This window comes from Syngnathus scovelli, chromosome 4 (genome assembly GCF_024217435.2).
Source record: "Syngnathus scovelli strain Florida chromosome 4, RoL_Ssco_1.2, whole genome shotgun sequence".
Classification (NCBI taxonomy): Eukaryota; Metazoa; Chordata; class Actinopteri; order Syngnathiformes; family Syngnathidae; genus Syngnathus; species Syngnathus scovelli.
Window position 1 is genome coordinate 6,838,919 of NC_090850.1, and position 24,029 is coordinate 6,862,947.

Sequence of the window (24,029 nt, forward strand, 5' to 3'; positions counted from 1 at the left end):
AATCCACACAATCCACATACTCACCTCCCCCCACAACTGCTCTGTCCGCACCTCCATCACCGTGGTCACCGACTCTCTCTCTTGCAGAGGCCGCGCCCGCACTCCAGATTCGCGAGGAGGAAGTGCGCCAGATGTTCCGGAGACAAAAGATCAGGAAGGCACCGGGCCCAGACGGCGTGTCACCTTCCTGCTTGAAAGTCTGCGCTGAGCAGCTGGCGCCCACCTTTGCACGGATTTTCAACCGTTCCCTGGAGCTGTGTGAGGTGCCCTCGTGCTTCAAGAGCTCCACCATCGTTCCAGTGGCCAAGAAGCCCGCCATCACAGGTATGAATGACTATAGACCTGTTGCACTGACATCTGTGGTCATGAAATCTTTCGAGAGGTTAGTACTGAACCACCTGAAGGATGTCACGGGCCCCCTGCTGGACCCCCTCCAGTTTGCCTACCGGGCAAACAGGTCGGTAGATGATGCGGTCAACATGGGACTGCACTACATCCTGCAACACCTGGACACCCCAGGAAAGTACGCCAGGATCCTGTTTGTGGACTTCAGCTCGGCGTTCAACACCATCGCTCCTGACATCCTCCAACAGAAGCTCATCCAGCTTGCGGTGCCTGCCTCCACCTGTCAGTGGATCACCAGCTTCCTGACCAACAGGAGACAGCGTGTGAGGCTGGGGAGCATCACATCTGACACCCTGACCACCAACACTGGAGCCCCTCAGGGATGCGTCCTCTCCCCACTGCTCTTCTCCCTCTACACCAACGATTTCTCCGCAAGTGACTCTTCCGTGAAGCTCCTGAAGTATGCAGACGACACCACACTCATCGGACTGATCCAGAACGGTGATGAGACTGCGTACAGACAGGAGGTGGAGCGGCTGGTCCACTGGTGCAGCCAAAACCACCTGGACCTGAACCCGCTCAAGACCGTGGAGATGACAGTGGACTTCAGGCGAGGCCCTTCACCACTTTCACCCCTCACTATCCGCAGTAATACTATTCTCTCCACAGACACCTTCAAGTTCCTGGGAACCACAATCTCTCGGGACCTGAAATGGACCGGCCACATAGACTCTGTCCGGAAGAAGGCCCAGCAGAGGCTGTACTTCCTGAGACAGCTCAAGAAGTTCAACCTGCCACGGGAGCTGCTGAAGACCTTCTACACTGCCATCATCCAGTCTGTCCTCTGCACCTCCATCACTGTCTGGTTTGGATCGGCCTCCAAACAAGACAAGCACAGACTGCAACGGACAATAAGGACTGCAGAAAAGATAATTGGAATCAACCTCCCATCTATCCAAGACTTGTACCTGTCCAGGACCAGGAAACGTGCAAGTAACATCTCAACAGACCCTTCGCACCCAGGTTGCAGCCTGTTTGAACTACTCCCCTCCGGACGCCGTTATAGAGCTCTGTACACTAAAACCAGCAGACACAGAGACAGCTTCTTCCCCCAGGCTGTCGCTCTGATGAACTCACACCACTCTTAGAGTCTCAGAGTCATTACTGTGCAATAACATCCCGCTTGCCACACCTTTTTTGTCTACACTGTTTGTACTATGTGTCCTCTCTGCATCCATTGCAGCCTGGTCATCCTAGAAGAGGGACCCTCCCATCTGTGGTCTCTTCTCAAGGTTTCTCATTTCCCCTAGCTGGAGTTTTGAGTTTTTCCTTGCCCTCTTGGGAGTTTAAGATCAGGGGGTGTTTGAGAATATCTTTCGTTCTTCACATGTCCTGAGTGTTGTTGTTAGTCACCTAAATGTTGAACAGAGGCTGTGATTTACCGAAGTCAAATTCCTTGTTTGGCACGCTCAAACATGGCGAATAAAAAACTCTTGAATCTTGAATCTTGAAATTAAACAACCCATGGCAGACACAGGATTGCTGGAGATGATGTTGGTGTCCCGCACACACGGTAGGGAGTTAACTGATCATGAGGACGCTGAAGTAATGCTGGCGGCCTTGCCCGACACACTGTGGTCCCAGGGTCCATTTGATGTCGGGTTTTGTCATTCGGTGGCCCCTATTGATCTCCAAATGGATGAGACGCAGCCTATCAAACGGCCTCAATATCGTTGGCCGAAAGAGGCGGACCAAGGCATGGAAGACACTCTGCGTGGCCTCTGGGACGCAGGGGTGTTGGAAGTGTCCGACGGCCAAATCGCACTCCTTGCTGTGGCGTTACCAAACTGGGTGGAGCTTGGGTCAAGGTGGACAGGAGCTTCATTGTGCACTGAGTTTGACAGAACTGAGGAGATTTGATAAAAATTGAATAATGCGTAGAGCTACAGAGAAAAGCATCATAGTCAGAGATTGAACAGATTTGGATAAAACAAATAGGCTAAAACGGTAAGAAACAAGAGCGAGGTCTGATATTTTGGCTCGTCAGGCTTGAGAAGTAGAAGTCGAGTTAGATACATTTTAGAATAGGACATTTGGACTAAAGTGGATTCGGTCAAGAGGAACAGGGGCATTTTGGCATTTTAACAGGGATTGACAGCAAGGGAGATTGAGGATAGAAGATCTGGACAGCAATGACGTAAATTACATTAAAAACTGCCCATTCTAGGGAGAGGTGCTGGATGGTGTGACAGGCAGGATTTTTAGGAAGAGAAAAAGGGGCGAGTTAGACTCGCCAAGAGGGGCAATAAAGAGAAGCAGACTGAGAAACATATTTGAGCTAGACAACAGGAAAAAGGGGGAGAGCCAAATGATGATGTAAAAATCCAGAGGGAATAGTCGGACCCATCTTTATTGAATTTAATTAGGATAATTAATAGAGATCGAGTTTGTAGGAGCAATCTGAGGTTATGGAGGCTCCCCTGACACGCGGGTCCCACAGTCGTCCCCCCCCCCCAGATAGACATATATGACAATTTGCGATGAATCTGATGGGCGAGTTTATGGAAAATTGAATTGGAGATTTTACAATAGGTCATGTTGACAAGTATGTCCAAATGTGAAGAGTTACTATTAGGAGTCAATGTTTGCCTGCACACTAACATACTAACTTTGCTTAGTGTGGGAGGAGAGCTGAGTGATAGAGACGGATGTGTGTGTCTGCGAGTGTGTGGATGGGTGTGTGCGCATGTGATCATCTATGACTGTGTGTGCGCAGTATGATTGGCCAGAGAGGTCTGAAGTTGGGGTGATGTGTTTGCAATTGAGGATAAAATTCCTCTCACCTGAAGGGGTGGTACAGACTGGAGGGTCTGGAACTGGTAAGTGATGAGTTCTGACCGGAACCATGGCTCAATGATCAAATCAGGGGCACCATCGACAACAAAACGGTGTGATGGAGAAGGCCCATTTCAGTGATATGGTCAGACAAGACAGAACTAGTATCGAACAGCAAGACTTTGGACGATTTGACGTGTGACGACTTTGAGCTCACCCGACGGGGTGACGGACTAGGTGGACAGTGACCAATTGTTTGACGCTTGAACGTGTTTGCGACAATAGCACGCTCTGCTTTGTTTTTCTGTGTGACTTGATTTTTTTGCAGCAGCATCAGCCACCAGCCAAGGAGCGGATTGCGCGTTGCTTGCGTAACTTGTTTTCTGACACGCCCGTGCCACTTCGCTCAGCCACACCCCTTTCGTTACCGTAATGTCTGTCACCTGCTTCCTCTTGTTACCCTGTGTATTTAAGCCCTGCCCGTGTGTTTCTCCCTGTCGGTGTCTACTGTTGTGTCCATTCCTGTTCGTGCCCAGTGTTCCTGTTCGTGTCATCTGGTTTTCCCTCGGTCTGTCTGAAGGCTCACGGTCAGAATTTTAATCTTGTCCAAGGGGACTTCATGTCGGTCAGTCTGTCTGTTTTGCTGGCCGTGAGTCTTCCTCCCGTCTGTATCTGCCTCCCTTCCAACTCCTTTTCCCTGCAATAAATCCTGGTTCAAGCTGCATTTGGTCGCCCTGGCTCAACTCATTCCTGACAGAAGACACCGACCATCACAGCGACCAGCGCTTGGACCAACCCTTTGCCGGCTCCCGCAACTGCTGCATGGTCGCCAAGGAGATGAGTTCAAGCGACGCAAGATGCACGGTTGCCCCCCCCCAAAAACAGATCCGACGGCGCGAATCCAGCGGCCGCCACTTGTTCCGGCGGCGCGGATCCAGCGGCTGTCACCGTCGGCCTTCAACGGTGCATGACGCACGGCCGCCCCCCGATCCAGTCCCGACGGCGCGGATGCTGTGGCCGCCACCAGTTCCGGCGGCGCAGATCCAGCGGCCGTCACCCAGTCGGCTTCAACGGCGCATGACACACGGCCGCCCCCCGATCCAGTACCGACGGCGCGGATGCTGCGGCCGCCACCAGTTCCGGCGGCGTGGATCCAGCGGCCGTCACCCAGTCGGCCTTCGGCGGTGTGTGACGTGCGGCCACCTCCCCATTTCCTCCCGGCCCATGTTGGACAGTCTTGGGTTTTTTTTCTTTTTTGGAACGTCGGGAGCCGTCCCTTGTGGGGGGGGTACTGTCACGCCCGTGCCACTTCGCTCAGCCACACCCCTTTCGTTACCGTAATGTCTGTCACCTGCTTCCTCTTGTTACCCTGTGTATTTAAGCCCTGCCCGTGTGTTTCTCCCTGTCGGTGTCTACTGTTGTGTCCATTCCTGTTCGTGCCCAGTGTTCCTGTTCGTGTCATCTGGTTTTCCCTCGGTCTGTCTGAAGGCTCACGGTCAGAATTTTAATCTTGTCCAAGGGGACTTCATGTCGGTCAGTCTGTCTGTTTTGCTGGCCGTGAGTCTTCCTCCCGTCTGTGTCTGCCTCCCTTCCAACTCCTTTTCCCTGCAATAAATCCTGGTTCAAGCTGCATTTGGTCGCCCTGGCTCAACTCATTCCTGACATTTTCATTCTTGCAGGTTGTCGATTGCATTCGTGGAAAGTTTGTGTTGGATTTACAAGAATATGTTAACCCTTGCCCTTTTGGTTTTTATGATGAACTTGTTGATGACGTGGTTTTCAGGACATGATCCGCGGGCGCCAGGATTCATTTTATGACTGTTTTAATTTTGATACTTGATGTCTGTTTTTGTGTGTACAAATGTCCGCTGTCAGCCGGGCTATAAGCTCACTGACAGGAGTGCGATGATTTTTGTTTGTGTTGCCGAGTGTGTGTGGTGGACATCCTGATCCTTTTGCTGAATCTGAACCTAACATGGACAGTCAAGTTTCAAGGACTTGTGGTGATGGTCCCGGGGCAAAGATGGTAACTAGAGGTTCCGCGGGCCTGGCTACAATGAGTGTGGTGATGAGAGGGGACGCTTTGCAGGTTCCTTTTGATACGTAATGACACATTGGGTGAATGTGTCAAAAGGGGGTAGTGGTAAAATAGAAATGGGTGAGTAGGTTTCAATTTGTAATTGTGATATACAAAGTTTTTTTCCAAATTCACTTGCTTTCAAGCTTTAACAGGACATGCCAGAATTCACCCAGCAATGATGGAAGGAGCAGAGGAAGACCAGTGACATCTGGTTGTGGTGTGCAGATGACAAATTATAGGATCGCTTGCCGAAGAATGCATCAGGTATCTGTGCCCTCGTGTCGTTGATAATGCCTGTGGTGGTTGTCCCCATTGAAATACAGAATCTCAATTGGAACCTGGAGTCCCCACTGGCGGGGCTCCTGAAGCGAGCCAAAAGAGACATTTTGCCCCCGTGGTTGAGCGACGACGATCCAACATATATTGACACTATAGGAGTGCCCCGGGGTGTGCCAGATAAGTATAAACTCGTTAATCAAGTGTCCTCAGGATTCGAAAGTATCTTCCTATGGATCACCCCCAATAAAAATGTAGACCGTATTAATTACGTTCATTACAATGTCCAACGGCTGGGTAATTATACAGCTGAATCATTCGCCGCAGTTCATGAACAATTGGCTGCAACGTCGTTAATGGCGTTCCAAAATAGAATTGCGTTGGACATGCTATTAGCTAAGGAACATGGTGTGTGTGGAATGTTTGGTGATGCATGTTGTACTTTCATCCCAAACAACACGGCACCAGGAGGCCGACTGACCAGGGCGTTGGAAGGACTGAGGACACTGAACAAAAAGATGAAAGATCATTCAGGCGTACACACCGATATTTGGTCTGATTGGATGAAAACGTTCGGAAGCTGGAAAGGCCTCATCATGCCTGTGCTTGTTGCTGTAGCTATTTTTATTACAATTATGATTTTATGCGATTGTTGTTGTATTCCATGTATTAGGTCACTCACTGTCCGGTTGATCGAGAAAACCGTTGGCCCGTTGCCACCGATGGGCCAATATGCCCTGGTGACTCAACATGAGCAGCGGGGGGAAGGAAGGATCGACAGCGCGCTGGTAGCTGTTTGCTAGGGTAACGGGTGATGACCTCATAAATGAGGTCATGAGAGGGAATAAAGGGAAATGTGCTTTTGGGAGTTTGCAAACATATTTTTTAAGGTTGTGTTAAACTTATAATCATATTAATATCTAGTATTAGAGTGCACGTGTGGATTGGTGGGGGGCGAAGAATGTGCAGGCAAACTGCATGAACTTGTTTTCTTGGAAGTGTTGTGTATAGGCCCAGACAGGGAGTACCGGTACGAGAGAACACCTCAAGGTCGGGAATGAGAACAACAGCACGTGTATGTGTCTTGGACTTCGCGGGAAATTCCAACCACCTGACCTCCGCGATAGCACCGACACGGGGAGGAGATGGCCATCCACCAATCATCTCACAATATTTTGCATGCTTTAATATTCATATTGTGTTTCTTTAAAACTGGGCAACCCGGAAGAATGTGTCGTCTTTTGGTGGTCACAAAAACGCACGGGTCTTAGTGTGAGGGACCCGGGACCCAGGCCTGTATTAGTGCGCTTTGTCAGGAATAAATAATTGGTAAATTTGGTCTGATTGATCTACTGGTCTTCTCTTTGACAGAACGAACTCGCAAAATTGTTAGGTGCGCCAGTGTGTGGATTAGGACATAGCAATTTATGTGTTAAGTGTTGATCGCAATTTGGAGTCAGATCAATAACTAAAATCCGTAACCTAACACAAATCTGTCTAACAAAACATTGCAATAAAATAATGCAAACTGGTTTAAACTTGAGAGTAGCTGAGATCTCTTTCCTCTTCGTGACCTGGGGAGTTAAGTTCAGCATTCGCTTTAAAGATATCTGGCGCCAACTAGCGTTGTAAGACGACCCACACCTTTTTCACTTCTTATTTCAATGCAAAAAACACCATCTTATATTCGGGCCAATACGGTATATGAAATAATAAAATCGCAATGTAGAATATAACAGATCTTATAAGGACGTAGCATTTAATAGATACTATAGTACTTTAGCATTCAATCAGACCCACAAACAGAGGAATATGCCACCATTAAAAAACAGACACATGCTAGTATGTCTGAATCAGAATTGCATTATGCAAATATGTGTCCAACTAACCTGTTAACAGATTTATACTGAACCAGCATGATAGCATCAAATAAAAATGCCAATGAATTATTGACATTCTGATTGTGGAAATTGCATTGTATATGTAGCAGGAAAAGCAGTTAAATGAGCGATAGGAAGAAATATATTGTTTGGTCACCTGATCATGATCGCCGTCAAATCTGAAAGCTTGAAAATCCAAGTGGTATGACAAATTATCAACCATTGTGACTCTTAATGACTGATCCTTAACACACCTGTGAGAAAACCAAATATCAAACATGTCTGATGCTGCGTTTAGAAAAATGGTCTACACTAGAATTGATTAACAACATCTGCGATTCTTTGTTTTCAGGAGCTTATGTCAGGACTCACCCGTCCTTGATGAGGTCATAGAGGTCATCATTGTCAGGGCGGTTGTCCGGCGTGGCTGTACATGAGTCCAGGAACAAACTTACATTTGCTAGTTCTGTTTCTGCCTTAAGGCCCAAATAAATGTTTTGAAGAAACTCGACCTGTACTGGATAAGCAGTAGGCTGCACCTGATTTGTGAAGTTGCCATCTGTATAAACATCAAATGAATAGCTGAAACTGTCGAATCTGGAGTCGCTGAAAATATAATCAGACTTTTCAACATTATAATTTGAGGAGATGCTAGCTCTTTTGGGGAACTGGCAAGAGAACCGAATCTTCACCGCCTTTCTTCGGAATACAATTTTCAATGGGTCATGTACGGCTTGGATCTGATTCTGGAAAAAAATATAGTTTTCTTTATCCTGTTTTAAAGAGAAAATGAACAGATGTCAAACTGACAGATGAGAAGAAACAGGCAACAATTCACATGTGCTATCATTGCAAAATAACCAATGGAAAAATATGTCGGGAAAAAAAAGTAATTACCTCAATTGTTGTGCCACAGTTGCTGAACAACACTGAGCCAATGATGTGAGTGGCATTATAAGTGACCAAGCATGACGGGTCGTTCAAAGAGAGAGAGTTCGCATCCACACCAGGCAATGTCGATCTCTCAATAGCAACCATCATTTGGTTGGCTGTGCATGTCACAACTGTTTTACCTGTTATCACATTTAATAACAAAATAAACCAATAAATAAAAGATCACTTCAAACTGTAGAGGAATATTCAAAAGTCTGTGGTACTATGTGTATTGACGGCCGGACAAACAGAAAGACAGACACTATAAATTGTCCATAGGTGTGACTGTGAATGGTTGTTGGCGACCCGTTTAGGGTATATCCCGCCTACAACCCGGAGTCAGATGGATGGACTCCAGCACACCCGCAACCCGTGAGGATTAAGTGGTTCAGAAATGGATGGTTGGATCAATTTTGGCCTAATGCTGAACCTTGGGAACACCGCACACAATGTCCAATGAAAGTGAGTTAAACACAACCAGCTACACTAACTGCTGCCTTTTTGTTAAAAAACTACAGCCAAGTACAAAGTACTTTGTATTTTTCTGTTTATCTTTCTATCAACTAATAGAACCTGTACTTTTGGTCAATCTCCACATAGCGCAATTATTTATTTATTTATTTTCACATTATTTATCCAGCTCAACCTGAGGTTCTCAAAACTCTTTATACTAAAAACCATCTAAAAAAAAAAAAGAGGCTCTGTAAGTACCACCATTATGATTCCTGACCAGCATTGAAATACAGAAGCGTGATAGTCACAAATATTCACCAAAGATGAGGCAGCTGTTTCATTTGATATTATTGTAAGTCACTGGAACAGTTTGGACGTTACCATTTTGCTCAAATATAGGAAAATAAAACATTCACTTAAATAAGGATTCAATCAAATACAAAATATATATTTTTTTACCTAAATATTTAAAAGGAAACAGTTCTACAGACTTAGCTTGCAACCATCACATGTGCTGTGATTGGTTGTTACTCAAGCCCGAGAGCAAATTATGTCATTTCCAGTAGACAGCAAGTGACAAAATATGTTTTACAGGTGTTATATAATGAAGTTATCCAATTAAATATGATCTTTTCACAGCTGAAAATCTCTAAATAAGTAAAGTATCCCATAAAGTATGCACTGTTAATGGATCAACAAATGTGCAATTTTTGGGTCCAATGCCAGTGAATTCAACCTTGCTGATATCAATGTGTTGCTGATATCAATTTGAATCATGGTAAGATGAAGTTAAATTTGTTTGACCTCCATTACAACTCCTAATGTGTCCAGGTATTGTATACTGTAACAGAAAGTAGACTATTCTTCACAACAAATATTTTTTATGAATAGGATATCAAACATCCTACCTTTACCATGTTAAAAATGGAATCCACAATGCTCGTCTTATTCAGGGTCGCATGGACTACAACCTGTTCTGGTCGCCAGTTAATCCTGGGGCCAATATAGAGATCATTCACACTCGCATTTACACCAGCACAGCGATGGACTTAAACCCACACTTTCTGCACCCAAACAAATGGGTTAACTAGTAAACTGTCAGTGATTCTTCAGTTTAAATTTTTATGTTAAAATTGTGGTGCAGCGTGCACATTTGCTTCACAATCTGCCTGCTGTGTGGAGTTTGCATATGGTCCCCATGTTTGCATTCTCGGACAACTTGAGTATTTCAAAAAACAAACGAAGGTTTAAATGAAAACTGTACCCGTGGCCGTGAATGATGCTGTCGATGCCTCATCCTTTCTGTGAGAAAAGTCTGAAAAATACACAGTATTATTAACAAATCCGACGTGCTGTAAAAAATAAGGGTGTGAGACAGACTTTAAATATGCTATTAATTGGATTATGTTGTGGGGCTTCTTTCAATCACATTTTTTGGGGATGGGGGGGCATATTTTTAGCATTATGTATGAGTGGAACAACTGGGATGCAGACTGGACTGGAACTACAACTGAAGAGAGTGAGAGAGTCATAACAAATTAAATACATTTAAAATAATCCCTAAAAGGATATTTTACCTTTAATCGTATTTAGTTTTAGCTAGTTTAACGAAAGTAAACTGTAGTTTGTAATTTTTTTTAAAGCTGTCTTGGTTTTATTTAATTTCATTAATGGTAATGATTTTCAGGTTTAGTTCGTTATTTCCTTAATTTTTGTTAAGTATAATACCACAATAAAATATTTAAAAATGCAATAATTAGGATGAACAAACCATTGAAGAACTTTGTCTTGCTCACCATGACAACAACACACCTCATCTCTGATTGGCTGAAATACGAAACAGATTCTTATGATCAACAACAACAAAATAATCAAACCTCATCAATATCCCAAAACTCACCATTCATTTGTTTCTGCAGTGAAGCAGATTGGCGAAACTCTGTACTCATCACTATACTGTGGTGTCCAGGTTAATGTCAGCTCAGCTTTTCCATATTCATCATCACTGAACTCTTTTTTCATGTCGTGGGGGCCACTGACCTGAAAGCCATTTATGCTTCAAGAAAACAGACAGGAACAAAAAAAAAAAAGAAAACGGGAATTATCTCTGAATGTGTTGGAAGCTTAGGTGTATACCGTAATTTCCGGACTATAAGTCGCGTTTTTTTTTTATAGTTTGGGTGGGGGGGCGACTTATACTCAGGAGCGACTTATATATGTTTTTTTTCACAAATTTTTACTTGATCATTAAGACATCACTTACTTACAAGTATAGTTGACCACTTCCCATGTTATTTTTAGTATAGTTGATCACTTCACATGCTTTTATATCTTTATTTTGAACATATTCAAAACATAAAAAATAGAGAAAACATCAAATAAAGCAATTAACACTTTAAAGCACCATATCCAAGTCCACTGTCTGCTGTATGTACACTTGCTCCATTTTTGCTCCTCTTATATTTATTATTATTATTTATTATTATTTGTTTATTTATCATTTATTCAACACTCTCATTTATTCATTGTTTGTGCCTTCTTGTTTTTTTGGGGGTTGCTTGTATGCATATGTGTACTATCTACGATCTCTTGGACTTCCGGTTTGATTTCCGGTTTACACCTTGAGTTCGCATAGGAGAAAGTCGTTGAAAAACGTGTTTACTTATCTCCTTTTCTTGGACTTTTATTTCCTCTCAAATGAGAAGTTCATTTGAAGTTGCTGCACGGATTTCTCAGAGCCAAGCTGATGTGAAAGTAACTGAAGCTGACGGATCGTAGCGCGACGCCAGATCCGCGGCCGCCACTGGGAATCCTCCCGGCGCAATTGGACTCGCGGTCGCATTAGTGTCCCACTCCAACGTCGCCGGATTCGCTGCCATTGCCGGACCTCGAGCCAACAACGCTGGACCCGCGGTCGGTGCCGCACTTCGTCCCAGCAACGCTGGACCTGTGACCGTTGGCAGACTGCGTGCCAGTAACGCCGGACCTGCGGTCTACACCGGACCTCCAGGAGGCTAACACCATCAGCCCCAGGAGGAGAGCTACCATCTGGCCCAGTGTGCTAGCACAACCAGCCCCTGGAAGAGAGCTAGCATCAGGCTCAGTAAGCTAGTACCACCAACCCCAAAAGGACAGCCACCACCAGGCTCAGCAGACTACCATCACCAGGCTCAGGAGGATAGCCACCACTAGCCCCAGTGAGTTGGCACCACCAGCCGCCCTAGGAGGTCATCTGACACCGGGTTGAGTGGGATAGCATCTCCAGCCCCAGGAGGAAAGCTACCATCAGGTATAGGTTGATAGTCAGGATGGCCGTGAAATTGCTCCAGAAGGACATGGAGGAGCTGAAGCTATCAATGGAAGTGATGTCTTCAACTCTTGAAACCATAATGAAGCAACAGGCCATTATTACAGAGCTGATGGGAGGGGTGAAGCAGCTCAAACAATTAAATACTGAACAAAATAAGAAAATTGTCAGCCTGGAAAATAGATTAGACAACTTGGAGCAGTATTCCAGAATGAGCGATGTCATCATCACAGGTTTAAAGATTAAACCATGAAGCTACCAGCAGGCTGTGAAAGGCCTTGCATCAGAGGACTATCCTGAACATGAGGAGACAACCGAGGAGCAGGTAAAATCTTTCCTCCACAGCAAAGACATCGTTATTGACACTATCAATATTGAGGCATGCCACACTCTGCCAACGAGGAGTCTAGATAGCAAGATACCACCTATAATTGTCCGTTTTACTAATAGGAAAAGTAAGATAAATCTACTCAAACAAGGTAGGAAACTAAAAGGCACGAACGTATACATGAATGAACACCTCACCAAGAAAAATGGTGAAATAGCTAAAAAAGCAAGAGGTCTTAAGAAAAACGGTAAAATACAGTCCACTTGGACTGCAGGTTGTAAGGTATTCATCAAACCTGTTGGAGCAACAGAGAGTTCTCATGGTTTCTGCATTAGTGCCATAGAGCATCTTAAGCGGTATGAAGGAGATCAGTAACCTGTACATCATTACGTAGAACCTCAAGTTGTGATACTTTTAGATCATGGAAGGTAAAAAAACCTGGTGAAATTATCAACCTATCATGAACAGTACTGACAAATGCCTTTCCTTTCCAACTGGTCTGTTTAACAAACAAGCACTGATAGCTGAAAATGAAGAACTTGATTTGAAAACATTTGATTACACTGATCATAAGGGATTTGACATAGAGAACAATATTGATCCTGTGAATAACTTCTTTATCAACTACAATCAAATGAACTGTAAATACTATACTGTTGAGCAATTTAGCGAGAATGTAGCAACAAATAGGGCAATGTCAATTATACATTTTAATAGTAGGAGCTTGAAAGCAAACATCTCTAAGATCAAACAATGTTTAAAAGATATGAATAATCCGTTTACTGTTATTGCAATATCTGAAACCTGGTTAAAGGAAGATCAGTCTGAAAAGATTGACATAGAGGGGTATGAGAGTTATACATTAAATAGGATGGTAAAAAGATGTGGAGGGGTTGCTCTATTCATAGACAAAAACTATAAGTGTAAGATAGTAAGAAATATGTCTCAAGCAATAGATAATCTCATGGAATGTATTACTGTTGAAATAGAAATGGAATCATCAAAAAACATTCTGGTAAGGTGTGTATACAGATGTCCAGGTTCAAGTATTGAGGCATTTAGTGAACTATTATCAAGAATGTATGAAAGAAAAATCAATACGAAAATGGTCTATGTCTGTGGTGATTATAATATAGATCTACTGAACCCACTTCAGCTGACTCCAATAACAGAATTCATTAACTTAATGTACAGTATGAGTCTTTACCCTGCAATAACTCGTCCGACTAGAATCACATCTCACAGTGCCACCATAATTGATAATATATTTATAAATGTGATTGAAAAGAAAGGAAAAACTGGACTGATAATAAATGATTCAAGCGACCACCTGCCAGTGTTTGCGGTGATCCAGAACTGTACAAAGAAAAAAAAGGATGCTATAGCTTTTAAAATGTGTAGAATGAACTCTGGTAATTCAATTAACTCATTCAAAAATGATCTTCTAAAACAAGACTGGAAAAAGGTATATGTGGGTGATGTAAATGAAGCCTACAACACATTCATGGCCATTATATCTGAACTTTATGATTAAAAACTGTCCTCTTGTAAGGAAAGCGGTCAAACACAATTCAGTGGAAAAACCATGGCTGACAAAGGGAATCTTAAACGCTTCCAAGAAAAAAAACATGTACATGTTATACAAAGATTTCCTAAAGATAAGAACAAAAGAAGCTGAATTAAAATATAAGACCTATAAAAACAAATTGATCAAAATAATGAGAAACAGTAAAAGGAACTACTATAGCAAGAAACTGGTGGAAAACAAGAGTAACACAATAATAACATGGAAAGTGTTAAATGAAATTATTAAAAACAGAACTGGAAAGCAAGGATATCCTTCTTACTTTGTAAACAGTAACAATATAACTATAAATGAACTTGCAATGATTGCAGAGGAGTTTAATGATTACTATGTTGGTATAGGGCCTACTTTGGCGGAAGAAGTACCAAAAAAAGGGAGTACAAGTGACCTAATTAAGGATGTACCCATAGCCAAAAGTATGGTTCTAAGGGGAACGGATGAGACGGAAATAATAGAAATTGTTAGAGGATTTAAAGGTAAAAAGTCAACTAATTGTAATGGGATAGATATGTCACTTGTTAAAAATATTACTGAAAGTGTGGTGAAACCCCTAACACATATTTGCAACCAATCCCTGACAAATGGTGTTTTTCCGAGTGAAATGAAAATAGCTAAAATTATTCCGATATATAAAGCTGGGGACAAACACATATTCTCAAATTACAGGCCAATATCTTTACTCCCACAATTCTCCAAAATACTACAACAAATATTTTATAAAAGGCTTGATGATTTCATCACAAAACAAAATATTCTGTGTGACCAACAGTATGGATTTCGGAAAAATAGAACCACCACAATGGCTTTGTTAGATTTCGTAGCTGAAATAACAACAGCTATTGAAAATAAACGATATGCTGTAGGTGTCTTCTTGGATCTTAAGAAAGCTTTTGATACTGTAAATTATGAAACACTGTTAACAAAACTTGAGAGATATGGCATACAAGGTATGCCACGCACTTGGTTAAACAGTTATTTATCAAACAGGAATCAATATGTGCAATTAATGGACTTCAAATCAAAATTAAAGCAGGTAAAGTGTGGGGTTCCTCAGGGCTCAATATTAGGCCCCTTGTTATTTATTTTGTAAATGATATGTGCAAGGTCTCCAGGTTACTCAAGGCCGTAGTTTTTGCAGATGACACGAATCTGTTCTGTAGTGGGGATGACCTGGACCAACTACTGGATACTGTGGGTATTGAAATGGAAAAATTACAGAGTTGGTTTGACACAAAAAAACTTACATTGAATTTAAGTAAAACAAGGTATATTATATTTGGAAACCGTCCGACAAACACAGACAAAATTCTTACAATAAATAATATAGAAATAGAAAGAGCGAATGAAGTAAAATTTCTTGGAGTGCTAATAGATAAAAAAATTAAGTTGGAAACCACATATAATGTATATCAAATCAAAGATCTCAAAATCACTGGCAGTATTGTATAAAGTAAAAGATCTTATAAACCAAACATCATTATATTCCTTGTACTGCTCCTTCATACGCCCATACATTATGTACTGTGTGGAGGTGTGGGGCAACACATACAAAACAAACACAGATCCAATCTACATTCTACAAAAAAAAGCAATACGACTTGTAAATAATGTTGATTACAGAGAACCATCTAGCCCTCTTTTTGTAAAACTGAATGCACTGAAATACAATGATCTAGTCGATTTTAAAACCATCCAACTCATCTACAAAATAAAAAATAATCAATTACCAAACAGTATCCAGAGGTTGTTTGAGTGAAGGGAAAGTACCTATTATTTAAGAGGAACACTTATGTTTAAAAGAGATTTGGTGAGAACAACTTTAAAGTTGCATTGTATAACAGCTAAAGGTGTGGAATTATGGAACACTAGCAGTGACGAACTAAAGAATTGTAGTACTTTACCTCAGTTTAAAAAAATTTATAAAGGCAAAATACTGATGGGATACCGTAACATGCTGTGAGGTGTTTAAACTGCTTTTGTATTTATCTAAAGGAGGTGCATGTATGTATAAGTGTGTGTATGTATAATATATATATATATATATATATATATGTATGTGTGTGTATATGTGGGTGTATATGTATATATGTGTAGTATGTATGTGTATATGTACGTGTGTATGTATGTATGTGTACATGCATGTATGTATGTATGTATGTATATATATATATATATATATATATATATATATATATATATATGTACGTGTATATGTGTATGTATGTATATGTATATCTTTAACATATCTGAAAATGGATAAATCTTGACGGAATCAAGCAAACATGTGGTTACAAGGGGTAGAGCTAGATAAGCCTAGGCTTCCTTCTACTCCCTTTTGAACAAATAAGATTTTATGATAAAGTGAAAATATATAACGCAATGTCTTTTTTTCTTTTCTTTCTTTTCTATTGTACTATGGAGTTATTATTTTCAGTATTTTTTACTTTCTTTTCTTGTATTTCTTTAAATGTTCAAAATAAACAAAAACAAACAAACAAACAAACAAATCTCACCGAGGGATAGTGGGAACGTAATTTCAATCTGTTTGTGTGTCTTAGTATATGAAAAAAAATCGACGATAAAGTAGACTTTGACTTTGATAAAACAACCAAATAAACAAAACAAAAAACTACATCTGAAAAAAATTATATTTTCAGACGAAACTGGACGAGGGCGCTCTAAATTTCACCGTTGGCCATGACTCATCAACTGGGTGGGCTTAAGAAAAATGGCACCAAAAAGAAACTCATATTTTGCAGGTTACAAACTTCAAGTTGTAAAATATGCAGCTGAAAACAGTAATCGAGCAGCAGAAAGAAAGTTTGGAGAACCGTGATGTACCAATGGATTACTATTTCAAGTGACGTCAGTGGCGCGGCGCGGCGGTTGTTTACATAAAGGACAAACGTACCCACGTAAGGACTACCGGCATCATTAGCGGTGATCATTTCTAAGTGACACGGAGGACAAAGTGTTTGAAGGAATTAAGGATTTGGAGTGACATAGAAGGTTTGAACAACTATTATGGCTTGTACGCACGCCCGGTCCTACTCTACTGAGTCGGGGGCCGGCGCTCGGCCGAGTGGCTGTCCGCGAACGGTGCACGGGGCTCGGACATGGGCATTACGCACGCCCGGTCCTATGCCATGGAGCTCTCGTGTCTGGAAGTCCACGCCGCCAGACGCTGGGAAGTTTGTTTTGTTTAATAAAGAGTCGTTTACCACACCACGTCTATCCTTGTACTTTGTTAACGCTACAATATAGTTATATACTAGATCTGTGGAATAAAGACAAGGCTGACGTCAGGGCGCACGCGCGGCGATGTTGACAAAGGACGAGGAATTTGATCGATGTATTTAATGGATTTAAAGTGCACGGATGGTTTGATAATATTATTGGCTTATATTATAGTTATTTGAAATATAGTTTATCGTTATGAGCCTGTGGAATATTTTGATGTGCAAGCGCCGTCAGCCGCGCGCACCGATTGTTGACAAAGGACGATCGATGGATTTAATGAATTGGAGTGACACCGATGATTTTATAAACGTGTTATTCATGTAATCGTTTTCTTTAATAACTCTATATGTTACGTCAGGCCCATTCTCAGCTCTTCGTTTGTGTTAGTCACGTTAGCATACCTATCGTTTAGCCTGTTGTTGCTATTTAATGAATTGGAGTGACACCGATGGTTTTAGAAACATGTTATTCATGTAATAGTTGTCCTTAATCACTCTATATGTTACGTCAGGCCCGTTCTCAGCTCTTTGTTTGTGTTTGTCACGTTAGCATACCTATCGTTTAGCCTGTTGTTGCTATTTAATGAATTGGAGTGACACCGATGGTTTTATAAACATGTTATTCATGTAATAGTTGTCCTTAATCACTCTATATGTTACGTCAGGTCCGTTCTCAGCTCTTTGTTTGTGTTTGTCACATTAGCATACCTATCGTTTAGCCTGTTGTTGCTATCGTTTAACCTGTTGTTGCTCGTTCATGACTGTTTTTGGTGTGGGATTTTGTCGAATAAATTGTCCCCAAAATGCGACTTGTATTCCGGAGAGACTTATGTATGGTTTTTTTCACTTTTTGGGGCATTTTATGGCTGGTGCGACTTATACTCCAGAGCGACTTATAGTCCGGAAAATACGGTATCTCAGTTATGTCAGAAATGTTTTGGAGATAATTAGTGATAAATGGAAGAAAGACCTACGTTGCACGATAGGCCTGTACTTTGGCATAAAGAATCACTTTGTCACCAACTGTGGCATGAAGCACATAACCATGTTTGGGTGTTGGGTCCAAGAACTTGGGCTGCACATGACCAAGTTCACAATTTGGCAGTGATGGGAGGACTGAAACAAAGACAGAATTGCTGAGACACAGAAAAACAATAAATTACTGGATGCTAATTTATCAATACATGACACCCGACACTTTCCAAAAATGCAGCCAGTCATTTTGGGAGAGCACCACAAGTGAACATCAAGTTAAAACTGAAAACATTGGATGTTACCAGAGGTGGGCGTTCTATCCCATGGACAGAATTCTCCATCCGTCTGGCAGTGACGGATACCCAAGAATGAGAGTTTTAGAAAAAAAAAAACAATGGACTAAGCTTAAATGCAAGTAGGCTTTTGTTCATCTGCATAATCGTAAAAGAAACATAAACGCGCTGTGTAATCTGGCAATACACATATATTCAGACACTACAATGCAGGGTGGGCTGGCTCCTAGTTACACCCGCTCGGAATCCTGGTTAAACCCATGAACCATTTTAAACTGAAAAACTTTTTTAAGTTTGTTTTAAGTTGCAAATGTGAAACTAAATGTGAATATTTTCATTATTTATTTGACGCATCAACATCAGAACAGCTGTACGTATATGAACACAAGTTGCGGAGACAGCTTTGAGAATCTGGTGTGTGTGGTTCTGCAGGCGCAGTGTGATGTCACAATGTGAGGAACTGGTACACAATAGAAGAAGGTACCAAGCTTTGATGTCTATTCATATGCAAATGAGTTAGGGGTCATAAAATTGTATGATCTATTTATGACTTGTTATGGTATCATAAATCACCCTCTTTTGAATTGTGGCGGGGTTGGGGGCATCAAGATGGCGCCAGTTGTGACGGTGCCATCTTTGACTGTCGCCATTTTGGTTTGCTGGCGCCATTTTTAAGATGTGGATATGTATGGGCATGTATTTTTATGAATCAAAACAGGTGCAGCACGTGAGCTAGCTTTGCTACCAGCCCTCTGAGCTACCTTTGCTTCCGGCCCGTACGTGTGAGATTGAAGGGACCCTTTTTTGTTGAGAACCCGAAGGGGAGGGGGTGTTTGTGTCAGAGTGGGGGGTCACGAGAGGGAGGGGGTGTTTGTGACAGAGGCGGCATTACAGGTGCCAAAAGTTGTCTGGATGAGAGTCGCATATAATTTGAGAAACAATAGCTCAACCAAAGTTATCTGAAAGCGAGAGACGCATGTAATTTGGCAAACATTACTTTAGAGGATCAAGGGGGTTTTTTGTTGAGAAAATCATTGAAGTGTCGTTAGCATGCTGCCACAGGTATCTGAAAGATAAACAAAAGCAAGGTGTTGATGCATAATTTGACAAACAATAGTGGAGTCGGCATTACTGGGGCCAAGGATATGTGGTAGACCCTTTGATACGGCCAGAGTTATCTGATTCCCCGCGACACGTGAGCCCATAGGCGTGGTCTTATCCCCGCCGAATTTAAAGTTTGGTGTGGACGAGCATCATTTTGGAGAAGACAAGACAAGCGAAGCGCGTCAAAAAGCTGTTTCGAGAATGGTTAAGGGTAAGTCATTTTAATACCTTTCTCGCGATAATAATAATAATACACTGCGGTTATTTTATAAAACAAAATGTAATGTTTATATAATATTTGCAGACAACATCGTTTTTGCCGATGTCCACGCATCGTTTGACGACGATTTTAGCGACGTTTACCTAACACAATCAGACTACGGTGAGTCAATCGCGCATCTAAGATAGTTAATAAAGAGGGTATTAGTTGCTGATTTTATTTTATGTATGCAACAGATCTCGTGGCCGCGGCCACTAGGAAAAGCGTTCGGCCGACACAAGCTGCCTTCGACCACCATATTGGAGCAGTCGAAATGTCAGAGCCAGTGCGACCAGCGGTATCAGAGTCACGTCTTACTGTTGAAACCAATCCACTCTCAACCCGCACCGCTCAGCCGGAATCAGCGACGGACTCAGAACTAGTTGAAGCTCTGTCTACTTACGAGGGTTTAAACCATCATCATCAAGAGGCGACAAACAAAGTTGGAGGTATTCCTTATATTTTTTCCCTCTTTGTATGCTATAGTCCGACATGCTATTTTCGGTATTATAAAGGATTAACTTGCAGGTGAGCGTCGTGACACGGGGGCTCAGAGAGAGAGAGAGGAAGAGGAGGAGGAGGAGGGGGCAGCCCTTCTACAACACGCACCACTCAACCAGCAGGGGGCCTGTAAACTGCCGTGGTAACTGTATCTACAAAAGACGGTTACAAGAATGTTTTAAGATTATACATGCTCTTACAGATTTAGCCGAATCAAAATAGGTTTGTGTTGTTTCTGTTGTGTTTTGTAAAAGAAAATATAATGGATCATCCAAACCTTACGTCAACGGAGTCAGATTTCTTAGCAAACATTGGTGAAATAGATTTGCCGTCATTTAGCGGGACAAGCCAAAGAAGTGACACACCAGAGCTAGATTTATCAAACGTTAACAATATGTGTACGAGTCAAATAACAGATTTGCTCAACAATGTGAGCACGGCTTTGTCAGAGGGGGAGAGACCAGACAGTCCTGCTATTCTCACCCATTTACAAGCTGTCATGGATGAATTGAACAATCAAAGTATGAATGAAGGTGGACAGAGTCCGACACAAATCCCATCACAATTGCTAAACATGATAGCAGAATTAAACAACCAAGCTAATGGCAACAACGGGCGTATCAGTCCTGACATTCCTGTCCAGTTGCTAAACATTATCCAAAATCTAAATACGCAGCCTCTGGTTGACCCGTCGACCGCTAACACTGTCGATTCATCACCGGTTGCCACTGACGACGTTCCGCCGATATTTCAGCCTAACAACTGCTCTGTTATAATTGATCACAAAATAGACGTTATTGATGACAACACACCAGCATTTCAACACACGCCCCAGCAATCTAACAACGGTTCTGTATTAGCTGACCAACGCGGCGGTTCTATTGTAATCAATAGGCCGGATTTCAATAATGTAGAGGTAAGGCGACAGTTAAATATACCATCGCAACAGAACATTAATGATTTTGCAACCTTCTACCTCCAGATTGAAGATAAAATAGATGATGTCATGCAAGAGGTAGCTGGCAGGGCGCAAACAGGTGATGTAATTCAGATAGAGCTAGTGGCTGGTAACGATAGAGCTCACATCTACCAGCAAACTAGTGATATAAACTCTATCAGAGATAATGCATCAGACATGCTTGAACGTTTAGCCCAATCAAATACAGAGCTTCTGGCTGATGAGGGCTTAGAGCTCATTGTACAAATAGTCACTCCATTGCGTGGTGGAATGCGTCGCAGGCTGTTGAACACTACCAACAGAGAGATTTTGAGGTTGAAAAAACGACACCTACACATACCTCGTAATAAAGACAATAATTTGTGTTTCGCTCTCTCACTAACCTATCTGCTAAATGACACACTCACAACAAAACAGGCCACAAGACACGCACGGCTCTTACATGAGAGTGTAGGATTGGATTGTCAAACACCTGTGAGTCTGGGCGATGTCCATAAATTTGAGAAAGTCCTCAAACGGAAAATAACTGTAATGTATCGAAAAGAGGACTGCCGCCCCATGACCTTTTTTGACACGCATTATCCCAAAACAGATAACGACACTTTATTTGTCTTACACCTTGAGGGTCATTATTACGGCGTGAAAGCGATTGAGGCATTCGTTGGCCTTGCATTCTTTTGCAGACGTTGTTACAAAGGGCATGAGAATTGGCAACAGCATCAGTGTGAAGGACACTGTAGCGTTTGTCTTGATCCATGTTGTAAACAACGGCGGATTAAACCTGTCATCTGCCCCGACTGTAACAAAACTTGTCGTAATGAAGAATGCTTTACCAAACATAAACAGTTTCGATCAATGAATCGTGTGAGCAACTGCGCTTCATACAAAAAATGCTTACAGTGTGGTCTTCGGTATTATGTGAAAGCTGATGGTACCGGTGCTAAACATCGCTGCCCCGTTAAAAAGTGCACAGTGTGTGATGAGATCATAAATCAAGATGACGCATTGCTGAACCCCCACATGTGCTACATTCAGCCCATCAGGCCTCAACCACCGTGCAAAAATGTAGTCTACTACGATTTCGAAACCTATGTAGACACAGACGGTTTGCACAAACCTTTTCTCATCTGCTGCAAATCGAATAGACCGGCGAAGCATTGGTATGGCACAGATTGTGTTGATGAATTTCTCAGATTTTTCCGAAGGCCACGGTTTAAACAAACTACGTTTGTTGCGCATAATGCGAGAGGTTTTGATTCATACATACTGATAAGGAGAATGCTTGAATTAGGTCTCAAACTTGACATTCTGATGCAAGGGAGTAAAGATCTACCATTTGTCGATTTAGACACAAAATCTCGATTCATAGACTCTCTCTCATTCTTGACGATGCCTCTAAGTGCAATGCCTAAGGCCCTGGGGTTTGAAGACAAATCAAAGGGTTACTTCCCACACAAATTCAGCTCTTTAGAGCATCTAAACTACGTCGGGTCTCACCCTGACCCCACGTACTACGGCACCGAGCGAATGTCACCCTCCCAACGATCAAAGTTTGACGAGTGGTATGCCAAAGAAGCTAACAATGTGTTTGATTTTGCTAAACAGGCAATAGCCTACTGCGAGAATGACGATCTGTTAATGCAAGGGTGTGAAAAATTCAGGAGCGAGTTTTTCGAGGCCACCGGAACAGATCCATTCACTGCGGTAACAATTGCGTCGGCGTGCATGAAAGTTTTTCTAGCTATTTTTCTGACCCCGCAAACACTTGCCATTACACCATCAGACAACTATATGCAGCACAAAGCTTTCTCGCATGACTCTATTCAGTACATGCAATGGGTCATGCACAGCCAAAATATCCAAATTAGACATGCATTGAACGGTGGTGAAGTTAGGATAGGCAACTACACTGTAGATGGTTATTGTGAAATTGCGGGCGTAAAAATAGTGTTTGAGTATTTTGGTTGTTATCACCACGGCTGCGCAGAATGCTTCGACCTCTCTAAAATATGCCCGACAACAAAACGCCCTTTTCAGGAGAGGTTTGATAAAACACAAAAGAAAATTCAGGATCTACGGCTTAGACAGGATGTGCACCTTGTAATTATGTGGGAGCATGAATGGTTGCAAATGAAAAAGATGGACGTGGAGGTGAAGGAATTCCTTAAAAAAAACAAATTTCCTGCACCGCTCAAACCGAGACAGGCTCTTTTTGGGGGCCGAACAAACGCATTCGTTTTAAAATACACGGCAGAGCCAGACGAGCGTGTGTTGTATGTTGATGTGACATCATTATATCTTTTCATCAACAGTACAGGCACCTACCCTATCGGTCATCCAACGATTATCCACGGTGATTTTAAAGACCCTAGGTCGTATTTCGGTTTCATCAGCGCCACAGTCAACCCACCCCGTGGTTTATATTTTCCCGTTCTACCCTTCAAAACAGCTAAAGGTAAACTCGTCTTCACACTATGCCGTACATGCGCCGAGTGGGCGTTTTGTTGTCGGGCATATTTTTTTGTGCAAACCGTCTGTGTCTACATAGGTTTCGAAATCGTAGTAGACTACATTTTTGCACGGTGGTTGAGGCCTGATGGGCTGAATGTAGCACATGTGGGGGTTCAGCAATGCGTCATCTTGATTTATGATCTCATCACACACTGTGCACTTTTTAA

General features: G+C 42.3%; 1 protein-coding gene and 1 long non-coding RNA gene across 4 annotated transcripts in view; one reads left to right on the forward strand and one right to left on the reverse strand.

Moving 5' to 3' along the window:
* LOC125967222 (uncharacterized) overlaps window positions 1-24,029 on the reverse strand; it is a 49,980-nt gene that overhangs the window by 10,991 nt on the left and 14,960 nt on the right. For all 3 annotated transcript variants that reach the window (XM_068650485.1, XM_068650484.1, XM_068650486.1), the window contains 7 exons: window positions 18,236-18,377; window positions 10,703-10,858; window positions 10,574-10,629; window positions 10,067-10,117; window positions 8,314-8,489; window positions 7,789-8,189; window positions 7,574-7,670 (listed from right to left, as the gene is read on the reverse strand). In XM_068650485.1, coding sequence (XP_068506586.1) covers window positions 7,574-7,670; window positions 7,789-8,189; window positions 8,314-8,489; window positions 10,067-10,117; window positions 10,574-10,629; window positions 10,703-10,858; window positions 18,236-18,377 — 1,079 coding nt within the window. The remainder of the gene's footprint in view (window positions 1-7,573; window positions 7,671-7,788; window positions 8,190-8,313; window positions 8,490-10,066; window positions 10,118-10,573; window positions 10,630-10,702; window positions 10,859-18,235; window positions 18,378-24,029) is intronic.
* LOC137840236 (uncharacterized) lies at window positions 19,889-21,009 on the forward strand. The gene is made up of 3 exons (XR_011086746.1): window positions 19,889-20,015; window positions 20,090-20,341; window positions 20,421-21,009. It is a non-coding gene; the product is annotated as an uncharacterized lncRNA (long non-coding RNA).